The 24,398-nt window shown below is 41.0% G+C and overlaps 1 protein-coding gene across 12 annotated transcripts in view; it reads right to left on the bottom strand.

Moving 5' to 3' along the window:
* TPK1 (thiamin pyrophosphokinase 1) overlaps window positions 1-24,398 on the bottom strand; it is a 519,294-nt gene that overhangs the window by 315,034 nt on the left and 179,862 nt on the right. The window contains exon 1 of one of the 12 annotated variants that reach the window (XM_087892392.1): window positions 5,109-5,220. The exons of the other annotated variants lie outside the window; for them this stretch is intronic. Within the exon in view, the coding sequence (XP_087748518.1) occupies window positions 5,109-5,205 (97 nt within the window). The 5' untranslated portion in view covers window positions 5,206-5,220. Of the gene's footprint in view, window positions 1-5,108; window positions 5,221-24,398 lie in introns of those variants that run through there. 12 annotated transcript variants of the gene reach the window in all.

Here is a 24,398-nt window from a genome sequence, read left to right as displayed (position 1 = left end):
AAAAAGACATCAGCTTTTGGAATATTACTTAAGAGGAATAATCATGAAGAGTTTTAGAAGTAAAAATGTTATAACATTGACTTATTCAGGCAAAGTTAAAAAGCACATAATGTTTATTTCTTAACAGATTTTAATGGAATTTTCTTCATCAAGACTATACACTGAGATTTTAAGGATTTGTTTATATGTAAGGTTTGTGATGAAGATATTTTTTTTCCTTGCCTTTTTTGAGAAAGTGATAAACTATGGCATTAAAATTGAAGGACAGTGTTAAACTAGCAAAGTTTAAAGGTGCTGAGGAGAAAGGTGATAAATAATTAATTTGTGGGACATTGTATCAAAGGCAGATGGTAGGTCAATAAATGCTGAATATAGGCATTTTGAGACTCCATTTATTGATTTGTGAATTGTGAATTCTGTTGTCTGATGTAAATGAACATGTAATGAAAAAAATTGCTTTGTTAACAACGGCTGGATGGAAGAAACAAAAGCACATGCTTACAAATAATGCTGCTAATATTAGAGGTGATATATTGAACAGATAAGGATTGCTTTAATTTTAATATGAATTTTGCTAAAACAAAGGGTTGCAAATAAATGTTTCAAATGACAATAAATTTGTGGAACATTGTTTGAAGGATTAAAAATTAAAAATTTCAATATGTTGTTTCTGGTAGCTCTAAATGGAATTTTTCTTGACTAAGTTTGATGAGGCTTTAAAGATTCATTTATAAATATGAGATAAGATATGAAAAAAATATACTTTTGTTGTATGATAGGGAATGCTATATATGGCATCATAAGAATAAAGCTGGTAATTTAATCTTTATTTCTCCATATCACTATAAAACATTAAGGGAAAAGTTAGCTAAAACTTGATCAAGACATCTTTTTTTAAAAAAAAATTTTTATTTGATTTATATGCCGCCCTTCTCCGAAGACTCAGGGCAGCTTACAATGCATTAAGCAATAGCCTCCATACTTTTGTATATTTATACAAAGTCAGCTTATTGCCCCCACAAGCTGGGGCCTCATGGGTGGGTCTATGATCTTGATCATACACACACAATGTAGTTTAAATTTGTTCATCCTCACTTTATTCTGTCATTATTTTAGAAAGTTCAGGACCGCCCCATGAAGATGTTTAAAAGGGTATAAGCATCAAGCATGCTAAACAAAAAACTTCTGTCCATAAATTTCATATAGACGTTTGAAAGTATGGGAAAAAAGATTAAAAAGCAACAATAATAAAAGTACCATCAGTGAAATGTACTGACAATTTATGCATTAAAAATAACAAGAATTTCAAAGCATAAAGCATAATAATTAGTTTTAAATACCATTTTCAGATATCGCATTATATTTAGTTTAAAATGGTGAATGTTTTATGGAGACATCTATATAAATTTTCTACTCTTAAGAAGGTCAATGAGAATGTCAAATGTCAGCAATTATTTCTTTTGCTATCTCAAACATCCACTGAACATCATACTTGGGAATTAGTGTACCTTTAAAGATATCCTAAGTGCTGACAACTTGACAATTTTCAATCCATCAGATACTTTTGACAATGTCAGATACTTCTGAAGATTGCTAACTTGCATTTTTAAGCAGGAGAATCAAAATTCCAAAAATCTTCTTTGTAATAATAGTTACTCTTACACTAGACAAAGTATGACTTAGATTCAAATACACAATTATTACTATTATTTAAAAAACACAAAAAATTGATAATTAAAATTCAATGACAGGATTGAGAATCAAATAATTGTCTACATCATAAATTATTTGCTCTAATAAATATAACTTGTGGAATCTATCAATGTCCATTTCGTTGATTTTGTACCAGTAGTTATATGCTCTGATTTTAGACATGAATTCAGCTCTAACTGCTGCAGCAGATGTCCTTAGAGCTACACTCAAAATATATATTTAATTTAATTTAATTTCCAATTTATATACCGCCCTTCTCCCTGAGGACTCAGGGCGGTGTACAGCCAAGATAAAAAACATAGAATACAAATATTAAAACATTTAAAAATATATATAAATTTTGGCCCGAAAGTTAACAATCACAGACTAATTAAAAGAATTTAAAAATTTCTTCTTAAGCCAACCCGGCTTGCTGAAAAAGATGGGTTTTCAGGGAACGACGGAAGGCATTGAGGTCATGGATTCTTCTTATCTCCGGGGGCAACTGATTCCAGAGGGTGGGAGCCCCCACAGAGAAGGCCCTCCCCCTGGGGGCCACCAGCCTACATTGTTTGGCTGATGGCACCCTGAGGAGGCCCTCTCTGTGGGAGCGCACGGGTCGATGGGAGGTCGTCGGTAGCAGCAGGCGGTCTCGGAGATAGCTAGGCCCTATGCCATGGAGCACTTTAAAGTGATAACCAACACCTTGAAGCGCACCCGGAAGACCACCGGGAGCCAGTGCAGCTCGCGCAGGAGTGGTGTTACATGGGAGCGCCATGTTGCTCCCATCACTACCCGCGCTGCTGCATTCTGGACCAGCTGGAGCCTCTGGGTGCTCTTCAAGGGGAGCCCCATGTAGAGAGCGTTGCAGTAGTCAAGGCGAGAGGTGACGAGGGCGTGAGTGACTGTGCACAAGGAATCCCGATCAAGAAAGGGCCGCAACTGGCGAATCAGGTGAACCTGATAAAAGGTCCCCCTGGTAACAGCCGTCAGATGTTCCTCCAAAGACAGCTGCCTATCCAGGAGGACTCCCAGATTGCGAGCCCTTTCAGTGGGGGCCAAAGACTCGCCCCCAATAGTCAGTGATGGAGTCAACTGACTATATCGGGATGCCGGGAGCCACAGCCACTCAGTCTTGGAAGGGTTGAGCCTGAGCCTGTTCCTCCCCATCCAGATCCGCACAGCCTCCAGGCACTGGGACATCACTTCAAGGGCATCGTTGGGGTGGCCTGGGGTGGAGATGTACATATATCAGGTGCTGGGACTGTGTTTGTTCTAATTCTGTAGTAAATATAGACCCCAAACTTCTGCTCCATACAAGAGCATAAGGGTAACCTTAGTTTTATGTATTTTAATAAAAGGGACCTTTAATTAAAGGGACTATGATTCTTTAATTTAAGCAGTAAATTCAAACAAGCTTTTGCTCAGTGTACTCCATTGACGATGTCCAGTCTTGGAAAAGTTATGCCTAAATATAAAAAGGTGTTAACCTGTTCCATTGGTTCACCGTCTAATTGCCATCTATGTCTCTGATAATGTTTTCCAAACACCAAATTTTTTATTTAGAGTTACTAATAGTGAGTTATTATGACAGTAGGCACTAAATATTCTTAATAGCCTATGCAATCCTCTTGTGAATAAGATAATAAAATCATATCACCAGCATAGAGCAAAATGTTACAGTATGTATTTAGGATCATTGGCATATGTACCATGGGATCCTTCATTAATCCTTGCAAGTCATTGATGTATAAATTAAATAATAATGGAGATAAGATACACCCTTGTTTTACCACTTTATTTGTGTGGATCCTGTTAATCAGAGCTCCATAAACCCCATATTGCACTTTCAAACTGGTACTTGTGTAAAGGCTTTAATCAAAGCCAGCAGTCCAAGCTCTATTTTAAGAGCTGTCAATTTATTCCATAGTACATCTGTTTACCATATCAAATGCATCTGTAAGATCTATAAAAGCAGCAACAGGGATCTCCTCTTATAGCAAATTTGGCAATTAGATTGTTCAAGACAAAGCAGTTATCGATGGTAGATCAGCTTTGTCTAAAACCTGCTTGTTCTTCTACAGGGATATGATTTTTCTCTACCCAGGTTTCAAATTATATTCAAAAGGAACCTTTTTCAAATTGAATTATATTCAAAAGGAAAAGCATATATTTTTGCTACAATGTCAATCAGACTGATGGGTTTCTAAAAAGGAAAGTTGACAGCGAGGGCTGCCACTTACAGGACAAGTGGAAATTGGAGTATTTTTTCACTGAAATACGAAACAACTGTGTCTGCTTAATTTGCCAAGAGACTGTTTTCAAGGAATTCAATATCAAGAGACACTACCAGACAAAACAGTTGAGTTATTTTAGTCTTTCATAAAATAGTTCACTTGCATTTAATGTTAATGGTTCAAAGAATGTCAGGCTGAATGTTCGGCCCCCACACATTTTCACCTCACCAAATCTGGCCCTCCTTGCAAAAAGTTTAGACACCCCTGCTCTACAGGTTCTGTGGAAACAAACAAACAAAAATTGATAGTAGTTATTCCAGACTTCGGCAGAGATTGCTATATCAAATGCAATCTCCGTTCCTTTTAGAACTCCTACTACAAAGTGCCAGAATATTACTGAGTTATGACTTTTGCCAGCAAGCTCGAGTTCTGACCAGATTGAAATAGCAAAACTTTTTTTTCTTTAATTTTATGAGTTTTTTGCACTCTCTTCTTATATGCAGCATTCTGCTTGTGCAACTACATCGAGGAGAGCAAGATTGGAGATCATTATCCTTTCCATAACAATCAGCATATTAATATGTCATCACAAGACCCTCACTTGACACACCAAGCCTGACCCATCACAAGACCTACTGACCACACAAAATCCTGATAAGCAGAAGAACACCAACACTGACATTCCCCAAATTCCTCTGAAGATGTTACATAGCATTATAATAAACCATTCAGAAACCAACCCATAAGCTCGGAGAACAAACCTTCACACTCAGCATGTTATGTTTCACTAAATTATAGTAATTAAAGAATCAGATATAAATTTTAAGAAAAAATTGTGAAACATTTTCACAAATAATTGAATATGAATGGGTAAATTAATGTGAATAGATGAAATCCAGAGCAAAAAAATCTGTTTTCGTGATATATACGGAGGAGTGGAAATGGAGTTTGCAACATACAGAGGTTCAGTAAACGATTTGCAGACTTAAGATTGATTTAAAATTATGATTTAGCCAGTATATGCTTTGAAGAAAATCCAGTTTAAAAAGACTTTTTAAGCACAATCTGTTTCTATCTACATATGAAAAAGGAATGAATAAGAATGTTTGCTTAAATGTAACATTATTATATTCAATGACTAAACTAAGTGTGTTCCAGCCAGGGGTGGGTTCTACTTACCTTTACTACCAGTTCGCAACAAGAGCGTGTGTGTGTGCTTGCTTTGCTTGCGCACATGTGCTTCTGTGCATGCGCAGATCACCCAAGATGACATCATGGTGGATGGGCGGAGCCTCCCACCGGTTTTACTACCAGTTCTATAGAACCAGACCAAACCGGGAGCAACCCACCACTGATTCGAGCACAGAAAACAGAGAGAGAGAGAGGGAGGGAGGGAGAAACTAAATGCCTTAAATATAAAAATGAATTAAATTATTTATTTATTTATTTATTTGTTTGTTTCAATTTCTATACCGCCCTTCTCCAAATAGGACTCAGGGTGGTGAACAGCCAAAGTAAAAAACAGGACATACAAAATTTAAAAACAATTTAAAATAATTAGATATTTTGGCCGTAAATTAAAACAACCCAATTTAAAATCAATTTAAAATTTAACTCAAGCCAGAACAGCTAGTTGAAATAAATAGGTTTTCAGGGCCCGACGAAAGATCCGGAGGTCTGTTATTGTACGTATCTCTGGGGGGAGGTTGTTCCAGAGGGTGGGCGCCGCCACAGAGAAGGCTCTCCCCCTGGGGGTCGCCAGCCGACATTGTCTGGCGGACGGCACCCTGAGGAGGCCCACTCTGTGCGAGAGTATTGGCCGGTGGGAGGCTATTGGTGGCAGAAGGCGGTCTCGTAAGTACCCCGGCCCTAAGCCATGGAGCGCTTTAAAGGTGGTCACCAACACCTTGAAGCGCACCCGGAAGACCACCGGAAGCCAGTGCAGCTCGCGCAGGAGAGGTGCCACATGGGAGCGCCTCATCGCCCCCATAATCCCCCGCACGGCCGCGTTCTGGACCAGCTGGAGCCTCCGGGTGCACCCCAGGGGGAGCCCCATGTAGAGAGCGTTGCAATAGTCCAGGCGGGAAGTGACGAGTGCCTGAGTGACTGTGCGTAGGGAGTCCCGATCTAGAAAGGGGCGCAACTGGCATATCAGGCGAACCTGATAAAAAGCCCCCCTGGCCACGGCCGTCAAATGATCTTCTAAAGACAGCCGTGCGTCCAGGAGGACGCCCAAGTTACGAGCCCTCTCCGTGGGGGCGAGTGATTTGCCCCCAATAGCCAGCAATGGCGTCAGCTGGCTATATTGGGACGCCGGAAGCCACAGCCACTCGGTCTTGGAGGGGTTGAGTTGGAGCCTGTTTCTCCCCATCCAGGCCCGCACGGCCTCCAGGCACTGGGACATCACTTCAAGGCATCGTTGGGGTGGCCTGGGGTGGAGATATACAGCTGGGTGTCATCAGCGTACTGATGGAACTCCACCCCGAAGCCACGGATGATCTCACCCAGCGGCTTTACATAAATGTTGAACAGAAGGGGCAAGAGGACCGACCCTTGTGGCACCCCACAAGCAAGGTGCCTCGGGGTCGACTGCTGCCCCCTGTCAACACAGATTGCGACCGGTCAGAGAGGTAGGAGGAGAACCACCGCAGAATGGTGCCCCCCACCCCCAACCCCACCAACCGGTGCAACATGATACCATGGTCGATGGTATCAAAAGCCGCTGAGAGGTCTAACAGGACCAGGATAGAGGAACAACCCCTATCCCGAGCCCTCCAGAGATCATCTACCAACGCGACCAATGCCGTTTCCGTGCTGTGCCCAGGCCGGAAGCCGGACTGGAGCAGGTCTAGATAGACAGCTTCATCCAGGTACCGGGGAAGTTGTTGCGCCACCACACTCTCAACAACCTTTGCAACGAAGCGAAGGTTGGAGACTGGACGATAGTTAGCCAAAACAGCCGGATCCAGAGAGGGCTTCTTGAGGAGGGGCCTCACAACCACTTCTTTCAAAGCGGCCAGCAGGACCCCCTCACTCCAAGAAGCGTTAACAATCTTCTGGAGCCAGCCTCGTGTCACCTCCCGGGAAGCCAGTACCAACCAGGAGGGACACGGGTCCAATAAACATGTGGTCGCTTTCAGCCGTCCCAGGACCCTGTCCATGTCCTTGGGAGCCACAGGATCAAACTCCCCCCAGATAACACTCTCAAGACCTGCCTCAGTCATCCCGTCTGGACATACCCAGTCAGAAGCCAGCCCTTCCCAAATCTGAGCGATTTTGTCATACAGATACTGCACAAAATCCTCAGCTCGGCCCTGCAAGGGGTCATCCCGCACTTCCAGATGGAGGAGGGAGCGGGTCACCCTAAACAGGGCAGCCGGGCGATTATCTGATGACGTGATAAGAGCGGCAAAATAGCTAGTTTTCGCCGCTTTTATTGCCACTAGGTAGGTCTTAATATGAGACCTCACCAGTGTTCGGTCAGATTCGGAGAGGCTGGTCCTCCAACTACTCTCCAGGTGTCTTTTCTGGCGCTTCATCTCCCTAAGCTCCTTGGAGAACCAAGGAGCTAGGTGAGTTCGGTGCCGGGTCAGAGGCCGCAAAGGCACGACACGGTCCAATTTAGAGACGCTTAAAGGGCTAATATTAATTAGAAAGACTGTAATCCTATATTCTAATATACAAATGATTAAAAAAACAGGAGTGGAAATTTAACAATTTCTGTAACAAACTATAATTATACAGATTATCTTAGATAAATACAGAATGATTTCTGTGAGAGTAAAAAAAATGGATTCTGACTAGAATATCTGCAAAGAGAAACACGAAGTCTGCAGCAGTTGCACAATCCTTGAATGATAGGGAATTGTAATTAAATAGAATTTTCTGCCACTCTTGGAAACTGCACATGGCTTAAGCTGCTGGAAAATGAAGTCAGAGTTTGTTATCTTTTAAAATTCCATGGTGAGCAAGCAGGAAAACTTTCCAAATTAAACAGCCGGACAGACTGAAAATTATACCTTTTTAAAATAATTTAGGAGAATGTAGCCAACTGATTTGATTTCATTCAATCAAAACATTGAGGTAAATGTTAAATGTTGTTAAAATGGACAAAGTAAGACACAAAAACACAATATGATGATTTTAGGAAGAGATGGTAAGAGTCTAATACGAAAAAAGAATTAGAAGATAATTAACCTCACAAGAAAATGAATGGAAAGTGACAAAAGAAAAATTATTTTTTCCATGGAACAAGACTGCTAGAAAAGTATGAGTTATGCCAAGACTGCTAGAGAAGAAGTGGAGTTATGCCATAATATATGAAAAAGATAGCCTAGCGGAATGATAAAAAGAAAAAAGATTATGTATGAGAAATTGTCCAGAAATTATATAATTATGCATATAACAGAAAGAGTGCTGAGGAAATTTATTGAAAAAGAATTATTAATGCATATATAGGAAAAAGATGTTGTAAATATATAGCCCACAATAACAAAGTTACGACTAAAACAGGTACAGAAAATGTAAAGCAATTTCCATGGAAATAAAACATTATTTGAGAAGAGGCTAATGACTATGAGATGGAGCGAATTATATATTCTGGGGATTTTATTGAAATTCAGGGAAAAGAAACTCCAGCATTCCAGCTCTTTAAAATTCAAACTGTGATAAAGCAGACTCCGGTGAACAGCAAAGCGTAATCTCAAGCACAGTTAATTGTACTCTATATCACTATGAATTATTTTTGCTCTCTCTTTAGTGTTATCTGATGAGAGAGGAAAGTCATTTGTCTCCTAAACTCAAAAAGCCATTTCTTCCCTAAATTGAAGATTTCAATACTATATAATGTAACTCTGAGCCTATAGACACAGAGAATTCAGAGACACACAATATATATGCAGAAAAAAGTTATGACACAAGTTTAATATACAGCATATGTATATTACACTATTTTTCATTCTAACTACATTCTTATTTTTGAGTCAAGGCAGGGCATTCAGAAATACATGTCAAAGTTTTTGTCTCTCAAGTTTGTTCTGGCAAGTAGTCTTTTTCTGATCTATAGGCTCTGAATTAACACTGTGACTTTCAGTTTTTCATCTCCTTTTGTTTTAAAAAACTTCTTCAAATGGTGCTCAACAACACTCTTGGGAGTATAAAGAAAGCCCAATTAAAGTCAGGCTTACCAATCCATACTGGTCTTTATTAAAATCAGTAACTCATATTCAATAATATGAGTGTCTACTGCATTTTAGTTGTACCATTTTCCAAAACTTGATTCTAGTTCTGATATTAAGATTTCTCCCTTGATCCAATAATCACTCCTTTCCTGCGAAATAAGCTTTCCTATGGTAATCTAGAAACTAGTATCGAATGATCAGGAAAGCTAGCACAAACCAGTCCCAAAATATAGCCCCATTGTGATATAAATGGAAGCCTTGATTCACAATGTCACTAAAAATCCTTGGCTTGGGATATCAGAGGCATGCCAGAGATTGGAATTACATTAAAATTAACAATGATGAAATCATTTGAGGAAACTGAAGTGAGAGATTACTAAGAATACTTTCGAGATTTGTGTGGTAATGATAGTGATATTTTGAAGAATGAAAATAAAATGAATGCTGAAAATGTTCAAGAAAACAATGATGAAAAGATGCACATGCCTGATGTGAGAATGTTTGAAACTGACAAGTTTTCAGGTGTTCATGGTGTATCTGAAGACATTTTATAACATGAAGAGGCTGTGCAACATTTTTAACAGGCATCTGAAGTCTGCATCTTTGCATGCAGGAAATTGGGAAAAATGCAATAGTTATTAATACAAAGAAAAAACTAGAAAAAATAAATGCCTATACCAGTGATAGTGAACCTTTTTGGCACCGAGTGCCCAAACTGGAATGTGTGTGCATGTGCACGTGCTGGAGCACGGAAAACCCGAAGACCAGCTGGCTGGTGAGAAAGAGTCTGTCTTCAGGATATGCGTAATAGTAAAATGTTCCCATTCCTTCAAATTCAGAAATTCAATTGTGTTTAAAATGGAGGAAAGCTTTCTTTCTTCTCCTGGGACATTCAAATTTGGCCATACTTCTCATTCAGAATCAGCATTATATTTAGAAGCCCTCATACTGTTCTGAAAAATAATTATTATTCAAAGAATATCTATACAGAGAACAAAATATCCTGAACATCATGTTGCAATCCATACATATAAATAAATAAGGCTGCACCAAAACTTTACAGAAGAAAGTATAAATCTGATCAAAGTAAGTAAGAAGAAGTGAAGTGAAGTGATGTAAAGTAAAGTAAAATGTAAAGAAAGTAAAGTGTAAAGTAAAGGAGAAAGGAGAAAGGAAGGAAGTTTTATGACTACAGGTGGTTCTTGGCTGAAAACATAAGCACTAAGCAATGTGATGATAAAATGTGATGTTACATGACCACCACTTATCAACAGAAATTCTGTTGTTAAACAAGAATCATGGGCTCTTAGGCAAGGTCTTCCTTATAACTTCCTGCCAGCTTCCAACAAGCAAAATCAATGGGAAAGCTCACAGAAAATCGTATGGAAGTCCTAGGCTGGGATGATAATGGCCAGGATCAGGAGGACATGCAAGTGGTTGCAGTAGCCTAGCATGAAATCCCAGCTATCCCAAATTCAATCCCATGGTACAAATTCCTGGGTGAAGCTATTCTTGCTGCCCTACATTCTCTCTCCCCTGATACCCTGAACTCTGTTGCCCCCAGCTGACCGTCATTATCCTTTAACTCCCACTGCTGACAAATTGTTCTAAGACTGGCCCTTCAGGAGGCAGCTGCTGGCCACATGTGACGAAATGGGGTTGAGGGGTACCCCGGACCGTGAACCAGCTCATGAGTAAACACACTGAGACTGAAATGATTCTGACAGAGGCGTCTTGTGTAAAAATATAATTTACTTTAAAACATTTAAAAAGCACTATGTCTTTAAGAAAACACATTAAAAACAAAGTCTTATCTGGGTATGTGAAACAAGGCTATCTCCCTAGATCCCTCTCCACAATACCAAAACAGTTCACAAAAGAATAAAGCTAGCATGAAGGTAAGCAGCTTCGGCGTCGATACATCATCAAGGCAATCATAATGGGAGCAGCACGAGCTTCACAGCTGAAAGTCACCTGAAGTAAAAACAGTTCAAAAAGCAAACATTGCTTGAAGCTTGTGGGAGGAAGAAGGTCCAGCAACAGCAGTCCCGATGATAGCTTGCGTGCTACAAAACAGCAAAAGGCAAGCATCCGTGGGAGTCTCTCTGTAGCGGCGTCTGGAGTCCTTATCTGCATTCTTCTCCCATCTGCGGCGTTGCAACAAGCTTCCTGCAGGAGCTGTGCATTTAGGCCTAGAAGACTAGGCCCGAGTAGCAAGCAAAAGGTCCTTGCTTATATAGGGAGTTAACCTGCAATTAACTAGGGCGGGGAAGGCTTGCAGGTAATTGCCAACAGCAGATGGCTTGATTAAAACCATACTGTTTGTGAGTAGGCAGATAGCCACAGCAATCCTGGAAACACTCGTGACAATCCCCTTCTCTGCGGCTATTTGACTGGTTAACAAACATACATTCTACATTGGGTACATATATACATCAATGGTAAGTACATTCACATAGCCATCGACATTTTTCCCAGAAGATAGAGGTGTTGGTCACGGGGCAGCGGTTTGGTAAACACGTCCGCTACCTGTTCCTTGGTTTCACAATACACAGTCTTAATGAAACCTGTTTTCACCAATTGCCTCACATGTTTGTTTTGTATATCAATATGGCGCGATCTCTGGCCTACAGCATCGGCTTCCGATATGTTAATGGCAGCCATGTTATCCTCATAGACTTTTATAGGTTGCATGGGCTGCCTCCATAAGCTTACCAGAAGATCGTCAAACCAAACTAGGTTATTGGAAGCTTTGGACAAACTTACATACTCAGCTTCCGCTGTGGAGGTTGCAATTAGCTTCTGCTTCCCAGAGTACCAACACACGGGGCTACTATTTAGGTATACAATGTACCCCGAGGTACTTTTTCTAGATCTAACATCCCCTGCCCAATCGGCATCCGAAAAACAACTCAATCTTAATTCTCTAGTTGCTTCTGGTTCCAATAACAATGAATAGTTCACAGTACCTTTTAAATATCTCAGGAGTCGTTTGATTCCGCTCCAATGGTACTGTGTGGGATGTTCAGAATGTCTAGATAACACATTTACACTTAGACTGATGTCCGGTCTAGTCCAATTTGCAATGTACAACAATGACCCAATCACGGACTTGTAAAGGGTCTTATCCTCAAACTCCGTACTCTCAGTGTACATATTCTTAAGGAAGTCTGTTGCCATAGGGGTATCGCATGGCTTCGCCTCTACCATGCTACACTTTTTAAGCAATTCCTGAATCTTATCTTCCTGAGAGAGCCGAAACCCCTTCTCGGTTTTTACGAATTGCACCCCTAAAAATTTGCTAATGTGACCTAATGGTTTTAAGGCGAAACTCTTACTTAGGTCCTCAGAGAACTTCTTAAGCCTGTTCTCTGATCTACAAATATATAGTATGTCATCGACATACAACAGTACTGTTTCCCTAATGCCCTGATCTTCCTTGACAAAAACACACTCATCAGCCGATGATGGTAAAAAGCCCATCTCTCTCAGGCTTTTTGTGAGACACTCGTACCATCGCTTACCAGATTGTTTTAAGCGATATAGGCTCTTGTTCAACAACCACACATCGTCTTCCCGATGGCTTACTCCCTGAGGAATCCTCACGTACAGCTCTTTGTCTAACTGGGCGTGCAGGTACGCGGTCTGAATATCGAACTGATATACATGTTCGCCTCGCATGGTAGCGATGGCGAGAGCTGTTCTCACGCTCTCAGGGCACACCGTGGGCGAGAAGGTGTCCTCATAATCGTCAGGGAATCTCTGCGAAAATCCCTGTGCCACTAGTCTCGCCTTATAGATAAAGCCCCCACCTTCAATGGGCTTTTGCTTGAAAAGCCACCTGGTGCCGATCACCCTCTTGTCCTTGGGCAATCTTGTTGGCATGAATACATCGAGCCTTCTCAGGCTGTCTAATTCTGTATCCATGGCGGCCAGCCACTTCTGTCGTTCATGGTCAGGTAAGGCTAACACATCCTCATATCTCTGAGGGGTGGCCAAAACCTGGTCGACTGAGGTAACAAAGTCGTCGTACCTCTTAGGCTTATTGCCCCTGGTAACCCTAACTGGTCTGCCTTTAGGGGAGTCACTTACATCAGAGTCGTCCGATGAGTCATCTACCTCGTGACTATTACTATGCGTCTCAGAAGCTGGGCGCCTATCCTTCCTGGCTACCCCCATCTTGCGCTTCAATACCCCTTTCAAGGGTGCCTGGGATGCACGCTTCCCAGAACCAGATGTATCCATATCCTCGGGTAGGTTTTCCGATACATCCTCCGATTGCCTATGACGACTACGGGAAGGGTTCCGAGTAAGAATCTCATTGGCATGGATCTTACTCCAGTTGGCCCCTTCATAAAAAGTGGCAGACCTTGATATCATTAATTTCCCGTTAGGGTAGGCAAACCTAAATGCCTTGGAGCCCTGCTCATAACCAACAAATCTCAGTTTAACAGAGATTGGGTCTCCCTTTCTCCTGAGCTCCTTCGGGACATGAACATCGGCCATCACACCGAAAATGTGGAGGTGTGCCAAGCTAGGCTTATGGCCGTATAGCACCTCGTATGGGGTCTTCTGCACTACACTAGACCACACTCGGTTCAAGGTGTAATTCGCGTATCTAACTGCTTCTACCCAGTACGCGAAGTCTAGTCCGGAATCCTCTAGGGCACACCGCATCATAGTTTGTAATACATCGCTGCGCTGTTCTGCAACGCCATTTTGAAACTTAGAGTAAGGCGCGGTGCGTAAGTGGACTATGCCCTTACTCCTCAACCAGCTGGAGAACTGCCTGGAATTAAATTCAGTCCCCCTGTCAGTTAAGATCTTCTTAACTCTGACCTGGTGCTGGTTCTGGACTAAGTTACAAAATTCCTTAAACTTAGTCAACGTTTCACTCTTGGACATTAGGGGAAAAACGAATCCAAATCTGCTATGGTCGTCTACTATGGTAAGAAAGTACCGTCTCTTACCCACGGAAGGTGCAAATGGACCCACCAAATCCATGTGGACGAGCTGAAACGGGTGTTCAGAGTACCTCTGAGACTTCTCGGGCGCAGATTTCGCCTTCAACTTTGCACTCCTACAAATTGAACAGTCTAGGAATGTGTTACAGTCATTGATCTTGGTTCCCCTTGAGTGTTCGGTTACCTTCTTTACTATAGGAAAACTCACGTGACCTAATCTACGATGCATCAAGTGAGCACATTCATTGTGCAACGGCTCACCTGTAGCAATTGCATTAGCATTTTCAGGTTTCCTACTATCTGACTCTAAGTTAAAATTTAAAAACTTTTTATTAACTTTACATTTGTCTTTACAAGGCTTCCTCTGGTGAAAGTCTTGATCCTCATCACCTAGTTCTAACTGTGATTCATTGTTACTACCAAACGAGATAGTATAATTGCTATTGCTGCAGGACTCAGCATTCGTATTGGGGGAATAATAAGGCAAGCCACCTATCTTCAAAACCTCCCCAATCACACATTTGTTGTTTTTGATCACAGCTGTTCCACCTGAGAACAGAATCTCCATTCTAGGGTTCTCACATATCCTCATCAGGCTTAGCAGATTATGATCTATCTCTGGTACATACAATGCTCCGTGAATCTCCCCTATCCCAGGGATATAAACATCTCCAATGCCAACAACATTCACCTTTTTACCGTTTGCAACTTTGACCATGGATTGATGCCTTCTCATATTAGCAAACAACCTTCGGTCACTGACAACATGGTTACTGGCTCCACTGTCCATTAACCATAGTTGCTCTCGCTGTTCCCTTGTAAGCTCTGACTCAGTAGTTTCCACTATACCTACAGAGCTATCATTAAACCTGGGATTGTTCCCTTTGTTGCCTCCATTTGGCTTTTTACCCCTTCTGTGGTTAGGAACATCTATACTTGGCTTTCTACCAGGAGGCAATGGCCTCCTTTTACATTTATTATCAGAAGGTGCCTTTGAACATGCCCTAGCATTCACATTTTGCGGGCAATCCCTTCTATAATGTTCTCTTGAACCACAATTGAAGCATTCTCCAATAGTATATGCTCTATCTGAACTATCGGGCCTTCTTAAAGGTTTTTCCTTTTTGTGAAAAGCCGCCCTGCATTTTCGCAAGTTATCTTCAGCAATCAGTCTGCCAGATAACACTTCTAAAGATAAGTTATTACAACTAACATTATCCAGTTGCGATATAAAATTATCCCAGCTAGGGTCAAGGGAATTGAGTATAACAGTAATGAGGGTTTGTTCAGACACTGTTTCCCCCCTCAACATCAATTCCTGCCTTAACCTGTTTAACTCACATAAGTGTTCATTAATATCTACTCCCGCCTTCAACTTTGCGGAATAGAACTCCCTATAAACTCTGTTTGTAACATGGGAGCTTTTTGAACAAAATAGCTTATGTAGTTTCACCCAAACTTCTGTTACGGTCAGGTTACTAGGTATACTGGGATATAGTGCAGGGTTAATGGATATCAATAAAATACAAAAGGCCTTATGGTGTAAAATATCAACTTCTAAGGACCATGGTCTAGGTGGGGGTTTTAACAGCAACGATAAAACATTTTCTTTCATAAAAATAACTTGAATACTTTTAACCCATTCCTTAAAATTTCCTCCACCCACACTTAAACTTTTAAAATTAGGAGGAAGGACCTGTACATTATTAAACATGGAAATAGACATTAATTGATGTTCAAAATGTGGTCCGTCCTGGAACGGGCAATAAGGCATTGGAATGGAAGCACACAGCACAGTGTCTTCCATCTGGCATTCTGACGATCGTTCCTCCCCAATGGGAGGGATTAAAACTTCACGTTGTGCGGATGCAAAACTCATCCTGGCTTGATCACAAAAACTCGAGGGTCCTCTCTGGTGCACATCTCTAGGAATTTTTGGACGCGCTCCCAAATTCCTATCTTCAGTTGAGGTAGCCTCCGGAACCGTCCTGGATGTCGATGTCGTCACGGATGGATATATCCCACTCGTGGCGTGCGCTGAATTAGTCGCAGACATCAGGGGGGCTTTGGGATGCGCAGCTCCTATTTGTTGAGCCGATGGTGCCTGCAAACCATCGCCTAAAATGGTTGCCAAAGTCTCTATCACACTTGCAACCTTACGCTCAACATGAGAGTCTCTTAAATTTTTAGCAGAAGTCACTGATGTCATCAAGGGAGCTAAAGTCTTTATAGCCTGATCTATGATGGCTTCAACAGCAGGTGGCGCAATGTCAACTTGGCCATGCTGGTTTAACAAAGAAGCAGGAACATTCGAATCAGGCAGTCTGTTATCCCCCATTCGACACTTATGGTCTGAGGTGGGGGTTTTAGGAAAAGATTGAAAGTCTCTTACCGATCTGGTGTTTTGTAGGACTTCGATCTTCTTTCCTTTCACGGCTGAATTCTTTAATAATTCACTAGAATCAGCAGTCGGGTTCTGACTTACTGTGGGCAAACCTAAAAACTGAAGGATTGCCTTCCTAAACTCATCATCCACCTCTGTATTTGTTTTCAAGACCTGAAGTGGCGTTCTTCCAGTCTCTACTTCTTTTGGTGATGATGGTTTATTCACTATCTTAGGCCCTTCAGAAGTTGAGGCCTCTGCTCCAAAACTTATAGCTCCACTATTCTCTAAATCAATTAGAGTTTGGGGGTTTTCAGCCAAAACATTTTTGGCCTGAGCCCCAGACAGTCCAGTTTGTGACTTCATACTTTGTGCTGCTGCTGCTGCCCTAGTCAACATCTATTCAACTGCAGACATTCCAGTCTAGCGCATTACCACATGAGCGTAAGTTCGTTAAACCATCCTCTGCTACCAACTGTGACGAAATGGGGTTGAGGGGTACCCCGGACCGTGAACCAGCTCATGAGTAAACACACTGAGACTGAAATGATTCTGACAGAGGCGTCTTGTGTAAAAATATAATTTACTTTAAAACATTTAAAAAGCACTATGTCTTTAAGAAAACACATTAAAAACAAAGTCTTATCTGGGTATGTGAAACAAGGCTATCTCCCTAGATCCCTCTCCACAATACCAAAACAGTTCACAAAAGAATAAAGCTAGCATGCAGGTAAGCAGCTTCGGCGTCGATACATCATCAAGGCAATCATAATGGGAGCAGCACGAGCTTCACAGCTGAAAGTCACCTGAAGTAAAAACAGTTCAAAAAGCAAACATTGCTTGAAGCTTGTGGGAGGAAGAAGGTCCAGCAACAGCAGTCCCGATGATAGCTTGCGTGCTACAAAACAGCAAAAGGCAAGCATCCGTGGGAGTCTCTCTGTAGCGGCGTCTGGAGTCCTTATCTGCATTCTTCTCCCATCTGCGGCGTTGCAACAAGCTTCCTGCAGGAGCTGTGCATTTAGGCCTAGAAGACTAGGCCCGAGTAGCAAGCAAAAGGTCCTTGCTTATATAGGGAGTTAACCTGCAATTAACTAGGGCGGGGAAGGCTTGCAGGTAATTGCCAACAGCAGATGGCTTGATTAAAACCATACTGTTTGTGAGTAGGCAGATAGCCACAGCAATCCTGGAAACACTCGTGACACCACAGGTCTTCTTCCTGAGATCTGGTGAGGAAGCTGCCATATCTAACCTCAAGAAGACCTTGTGTGGTCAGGAACTACCCTACAAAAAGTCAGGAGTGTTACACCTACAAAAGGTCAGGAGTGTTACACCTCATCAGCAATGGGAGTACAGAGATTGAAAAGGTCAGCCAGAGAGTAGAATGGCAAAGGCATGAAGTGAAAGGAATCAAAAGAAAAGAAATGTAAGTGCACTCTACAGGCAGTCTGCCAATTACCCACATTTTTATAAGCCCTAGGAAAGAAGCAATGGCAAATCACTTCTGAAAACTTTGCCAAGGAAACTGTAGAGATTGTCCAGGCAGTCTCCAAGAATCAGATATATTTTTGTTTGGATTTATTGAAACTAGATTTCCATATTGAAGTCAGAATCAAGCAATTATGAATTAGTGTGGTATTACATTGGTAGATTAAAACCATCACAAAGGACAAAACAAGTGCTGTCCATAACTAGACAAATTCTCTGTCACATAGGAGAAAAAAACATCTTTAGTTAACATGTCATATCCAGCCACTAATAGAGACTTATTACTTTTCAGAGCGATTTCCCAGAGCAGGCAATTTTGCCCCAAAAAGAAAACTTAAGTCATCTGAAAATACTTTACATGTATACCTGTATACATTTTCCATTTTTTTTTCATATCCTAACTGTACCTTTTCCTAACCTGTGGACAGAGTCACATAAGTATGAAAAAGCCTTTTTACATTCACAGAAATTGGTTTTGGCAAATATTGCACAGTATTCAATATTTTAATTTATTTCTGCCCGTCTTCTCAATTAGCATGTAATACTTTTCTAGCTGGTATAAGAGCAGGATTCCAGAGACCACAAAAAACAACCTGTAGCATTTACCTGAAGACACCTGATGCAGAATATAATCATCTTGAAAGAGACAAGGAAGTCTTGGAACTGGTTTAAGGTATAAAGAAATTCAGTAGTAGTGAATTTCATGAAGACAATCAACACTAGTAGTCATTCTGAATCCAAGATCAGAAAATTTCACTGGCAGATGCTAATCTTATACGATGATGGAACATTTTTGCTGAATTCAGATTATCTATCTTGCCTACCAGTATGAATCAAGGATCAAGTGTCAAGATTGTTGTTCAGCCTTTCAGAGTAGGCAAGAGCACGGAACAAGCACCACAGGGTTTCCAGGGCATTCTCCATTGTTGTAAAAAGAGTAAGAGAATGCTAAAAGCCTCTCAAAGTTTCTCTGCTCCACCTCATACCAAACAAAATCAAGGGGATTATTCTATGGTTCTTTCTCATATTTTCCTTTTTCTCAGAACTGAGGGTTTTTCTTTAAATTCCCCGTACCAATTCTTTCATTCCTTCACTATGCCCAAAGCCAGGACTGCATTCCTTCACACAAATTCCATTCCTTCCAATTATGATAGATGTCTCTGATGTTTGAAAACTCCCATTTAAAATGAACAAAGGAATGAGGTTTTATTTGGAGAAGGGTGTTTTGGCATGAAATCCATAATCAGCTCCCTGATGATAGAGTGAAAGGGTATTGCCTATGACAGGAATGCCTGAAAAAATGGCAAGTTATAATGATCTGTAATTTTATTCTGAAGATATTTTGTGCAATACAACAGCATTTAGCACATCAATCTACATCACACCCCCAGCCACTATTGGGTTTGCAACATTGCTAGTAGATTTCCCAGGATACCTGAGGCATTTTTATACAACTCTCCTATTGTCTAAGAATTTTGTACAATATATAAGAAGGCAAAATTCTGTGTGATGGCTTACAAGACCATAAAGTTTCTGGCTTACATGCAACATTGACAAAAGTTGTTTTTTCCCCCTATATATTTAATCTTCCTTATTATATTTCCCTATTTTATAATACTATAATGTTATATGCTAGAGGCCTAGTTTGTGTAGCAGTTAAGGCATCAGGCTAGAAACCAGGAGACCATGAGTTCTAATTCTGTTTCAAATACAAAGCCAGCTGGTGATCTTGAGCCAATCACGTTCTCTTAGCTCTAGGATGGAAGCAATGGCAAATAACTTCTGAAAACCTTGCCAAGAAAACTGCAGAGATTGTCCAGTCTCCAATAATCAGATATGATTCAGGGAAAGAAAAAAAATGTTATAAAACTGTCCTTGGACATAAGATTCAAGGTTTCAGTTTTTAAATGTTTTAAATTAAGTCAGCAAAAACATTTATGCAAACACTGAAGCAAGATCCAAAGTATATGATTAGTGGAAGCGGAAATTTTCAAAAGTGATTTGCCAGTGCCTCGTCCCTAGGGCTAAGAGAAAGTGACTGGCCCAAGATCACCCAACTGACTTTTATTAGTTTATCACTGGACATACCACACCATTTCAGTTGCCTGCAGTATTGCTTATGAATCTTTATTTTGATTTATTGAAACTAGATTTCCATACTGAAGTAAAAAATCAGCTAGTTAGTCAAGCAGCTATGAATTAGTGTGGTGTTACATTATCAGATTATAAACATCACAAAGGACAAAACAGGTGCTGTCCATAACCAGACAAATCCTCTGTCACATAAGAGGAAAAGCCATTTTCAGTTAACATGTCATAGCCAGCCACTAATAGAGACTTTTTATTTTTCAGAGCATTTTCAAAACAGGCAAACTTTGCCTCCTAAAGGAAGCTTAAGTCATCTGAAAAAACTTTTATCTATAAATTTAAATTATGGGTTCCCTATTCAAGTTTTTTTTTTTAGGTGGGGGGAATAATTGCTTTATTCAATAACATACTGACTTAGATTAGAAGTTACCATGTTGGATCAGCAGTATTTTGTTGCTTATTACTTTTTTCAGTTTGTGTTTATATCCATTCATGTTTCCAATGTAGTTAAATAAAGTCTGTATGGATGAATGGAGAGATAGAGAAAGATGATAAATAACATACAGTAGTCCTTGACTTACAAGGAGTTACCACAGACTCCTACAAAAGCTATTAATGGTCTAGTTTCAAAGTTATGCCTGTTGCAGCACCCTAGTGGTAATTCGCTCATATAACCCACTGCAAGGATGCTGTAGCACCCACTTTCCTATCTCCAAAGCCTCCAAAACATTGCTTCACATACACTGCAGTCAATCTGAACTCCCTGGGTAGATGAATGGCTGAATGGGAATCATGCCCTAGGCTTACATGTGGTGGGAAGCAGAGCAAGGAGGACCTCAGGGAGTAAAGGAGGCCTCGGGAGACTAGAGGCAGGCAAGCCTGGGCCTGTGATGGGCCTGCCAGAGCCGTTTCCTATCTCTGAGGCATCTTAAGTGCCGCTTAATGACCTATGCAGTTAATAACTACAGCAAGGAGAACAAGATTGGAGATCATTAAACAAAGTGAGAATATCAGTGCCTTGTTTAATGGCCATTACAACTTGCAACTATAATAGCTAGACACCACTATGATTGTAATTTGAGCATTCGAAACAGAAAACTAACAGAACACATTCATAAATACCAATTAGTAATCAGAAAACATGATTAAATCTTTTTAGTTTCATAATACATGGACAGAAAACCATAGTTTTAATTGGAAAACCATGACCGTCCTAGACCAAGTTGAAAAATGCTAGAGAATTCCTGAAAGCCTGGCACTCTTACAAACAGCCCAACCCAAAACCACCAAAACCACTCCCACCAACACTGAAGGGAAAGCCATAGAATATAAATTGAGAGCAAGTTCCACTCCTTACTTACTGTACAGATAATCCTTGAGTTATGAATGTCAAATGCCAATTACATTTGTAACCTGTAACCTGTAACAATTTGTTAATTGTATCACATTAATTGAATGCCTGTTAGCTCCCTGTTGGGGTAGGGAATAAGCAGGGGGAATGTTGTAAGGGTGAAAGACTGCCCTGGTGCTGCAACATTTGTAACTTTGGGACTGTGTTGTAAATACTATTGGGGGAGATGTCATAACTTGAACTGTCGCTAAGTGAATTGTCAGAACTCAGGGAGTACCTGTACTACATTTCTGAATAGGTTTAAAGCCAAATGAGAAACCTCATAAAATGAAATTAAAGCAGAATCGTTGCTTTCTGATTTTATCCTGATCCATTTTTTACCATCTCATAAATTACCACTACTGGGAATGACTTTATATTAAAGAACTTTAACTTTATGCATACAGTTTCTGGCTTCCTACCATTGGAATTTACCTAAGGACATGGGGCTAACTTAGAAGCAGTAATTCTATGGTATTTGGCACATAAGATAATACCATCAACTTAATATCATACTGCTTAATATCTAACTTAATTCACTCACAAGTATGAACAGTTAATCATTTTAGTTTACAATAAATAACAACAGTCTGGCATATTCTAAAGAGTGACATTTTATAATGAAATGCTGGGAGAAATAATTTGGCCAGTTCAGCAATCACTCTATACTTCAGATACCAATTGTATTTCCTGAGTTGCCCTGAGCAGGAAAAAAGTTGAAGATATGTCATGCATCCCGAATAACAGAATTGGCAAGGAGTTGCAGTTAATGAGATTCTGTCAGGTGTGCCTCTGTTCAAAACTTAAGAAAGAAAAACCCCAACTCCATGTTTGTAGAGAAAGGTACTTTTACTGAGCATAAACTGAATGCAACAAAAGGAAAGCAAGATCTGAGGCAATAGGCGCAAAAATTACATATTGAAAGTATTTCCAAATCCCTCTCCCCAAGGACCGTGGCTGAATGTCCAATCCCTAGCTCCCCAAGGCATCATGTGAGGTGCATCTTCAGATGGTCCCATCCCTTTGTATGCCACAATGGTTGACCTTGACGAACTATCAGCAACTCCACGCAGCTGCACCAATGAGAAAATTCCCTCCTTTCACTAGACAACTCCACCAGCTCACTTCCCCTTCCCAAGTACCTATACATTCTGCCCTGTTACTATGGCGGCCGATAACAAGCAAGCACATAGAGGCTGACAAATTCCTTCATGTTTAGTCAATATATTTTCTTTCTGGCACCCATATAATTGTACAAATTACTTAGAACAACCCTCTTCTTTTCAGTAATTGAAAGAAGGAATTCTGTATTTATATTTCTGTATTATGCATCCAAGTAGGATTTTATTACAGATCAAGTACTAATAAGTATAATGTAATTAATTATTCCATAGGAACTCACATTTCCCACTTACTAGGTAAATCCTACTATGGGAACAGAAACAAAAGATGAAGTTCATAGAACAGGTCTATTTACATCCCCCCACACCCACCCCAAAAATCCAGGGCATATAAATCCTTATAGTAAAAACAATATTTTAAATGGCTGTTCTTAGAAGCAAATAAAAAATAAATGAGAAATTTAGATTCTTAGGATATCAATCATGAGTTTAATGCATAAATACAATTCCAGACAAATCATACAGAATATTGTATACATATCTGAGCAATGAAAAAGGAAATGTAGCAGCTCAGAGATAAAGTGTTTACATTCAATTAGCTTGGAAATGGGAAGAGCTGCAGAGCAATACTTAATACTAAACAGATACATAGAAGGCCTAATACAACACAGACTTCTAGCCTTGCCTTCTACTAATTCTGTTACTTTACTCTGAAAACAGAGGCATTATTAAGCAAATTCAGAATACAACTTAAAATAGCATAGGCCTGGCAGGCTCAATTGTTATATCTGCACTATTCTAGCTGTTGTCTTCAAGAATAATTACCTTAAAATTTCTACTATGATTCAGACATTATTATTGTTGTTGTTGTTGTTGTTTATATTTATATACCACCTTTCTCCCGAAGGACTCGGAGCGGTGAACAGCCAACAGATAAAACACAAGAAATACAAAATTTAAAAACAGTATTAAAATCCAATTAAATTAATTTGCTCCACAATTAAAAGCACCCCTATATTAAGACCCATAATTAAACAATTTAAAAATTAAAACAATTTAAAAGAATTAGGCCAGCCCGGCTTGTTGGAATAAAAACGTCTTTAGGGCACGGCGAAAGATGCGAAGATCTGGGATCCGTCGTATCTCTGGGGGCAATTCATTCCAGAGGGTAGGTGTCCCCACAGAGAAGGCTCTCCCCCTGGGGGCCACCAGTCGGCATTGTTTTACCGACGGCACCCTGAGGAGCCCCTCTCTGTGGGAGCGTACTGGTCGGTGGGAGGCTATCAGTGGCAGAAGGCAGTCTCATAAATACCCGGGTCCTAAGCCATGGAGTGCTCTAAAGGTGGTAACCAATACCTTGAAGCGCACCCGGAAGACCACCGGGAGCCAGGGCAGCTCGCGCAGGAGAGGTGTTACATGGGAGCGTCGAGTCGCCTCCATAACCACCCGCGCGACCACATTCTGGACCAGTTGGAGCCTCCAGGTGCCCCTCAAGGGGAGCCCCATGTAGAGAACATTACAGTAGTCCAGGCGGGATGTGATGAGAGCATGAGTGACCGTGCGTAAGGCATCCCGATCCAGAAAGGGACGTAACTGGCGGATCAGGCGAACCTGATAAAAAGCCCCCCTGGCCACAGCCGTCATATGCTCTTCTAAAGACAGCCATGTATCCAGGAGGACACCCAAGTTGTGAGCCCTCTCTGTGGGGCCAACGACTTGCCCCCAATAGTCAGCGATGGCGCCAGCTGACTATATCGGGATGCCGGAAGCCACAGCCACTCGCTCTTGGATGGGTTGAGCCTGAGCCTGTTTCTCCCCATCCAGATCCGCACGGCCTCCAGGCACCGGGACATCACAT

The sequence above is a fragment of the Pantherophis guttatus genome, chromosome 4 (genome assembly GCF_059756535.1).
Source record: "Pantherophis guttatus breed Tessera chromosome 4, ASM5975653v1, whole genome shotgun sequence".
Taxonomy (NCBI): domain Eukaryota; kingdom Metazoa; phylum Chordata; class Lepidosauria; order Squamata; family Colubridae; genus Pantherophis; species Pantherophis guttatus.
Note: the sequence above shows the minus strand (reverse complement) of the source record. Positions and strands in the feature narration are given on the sequence as shown.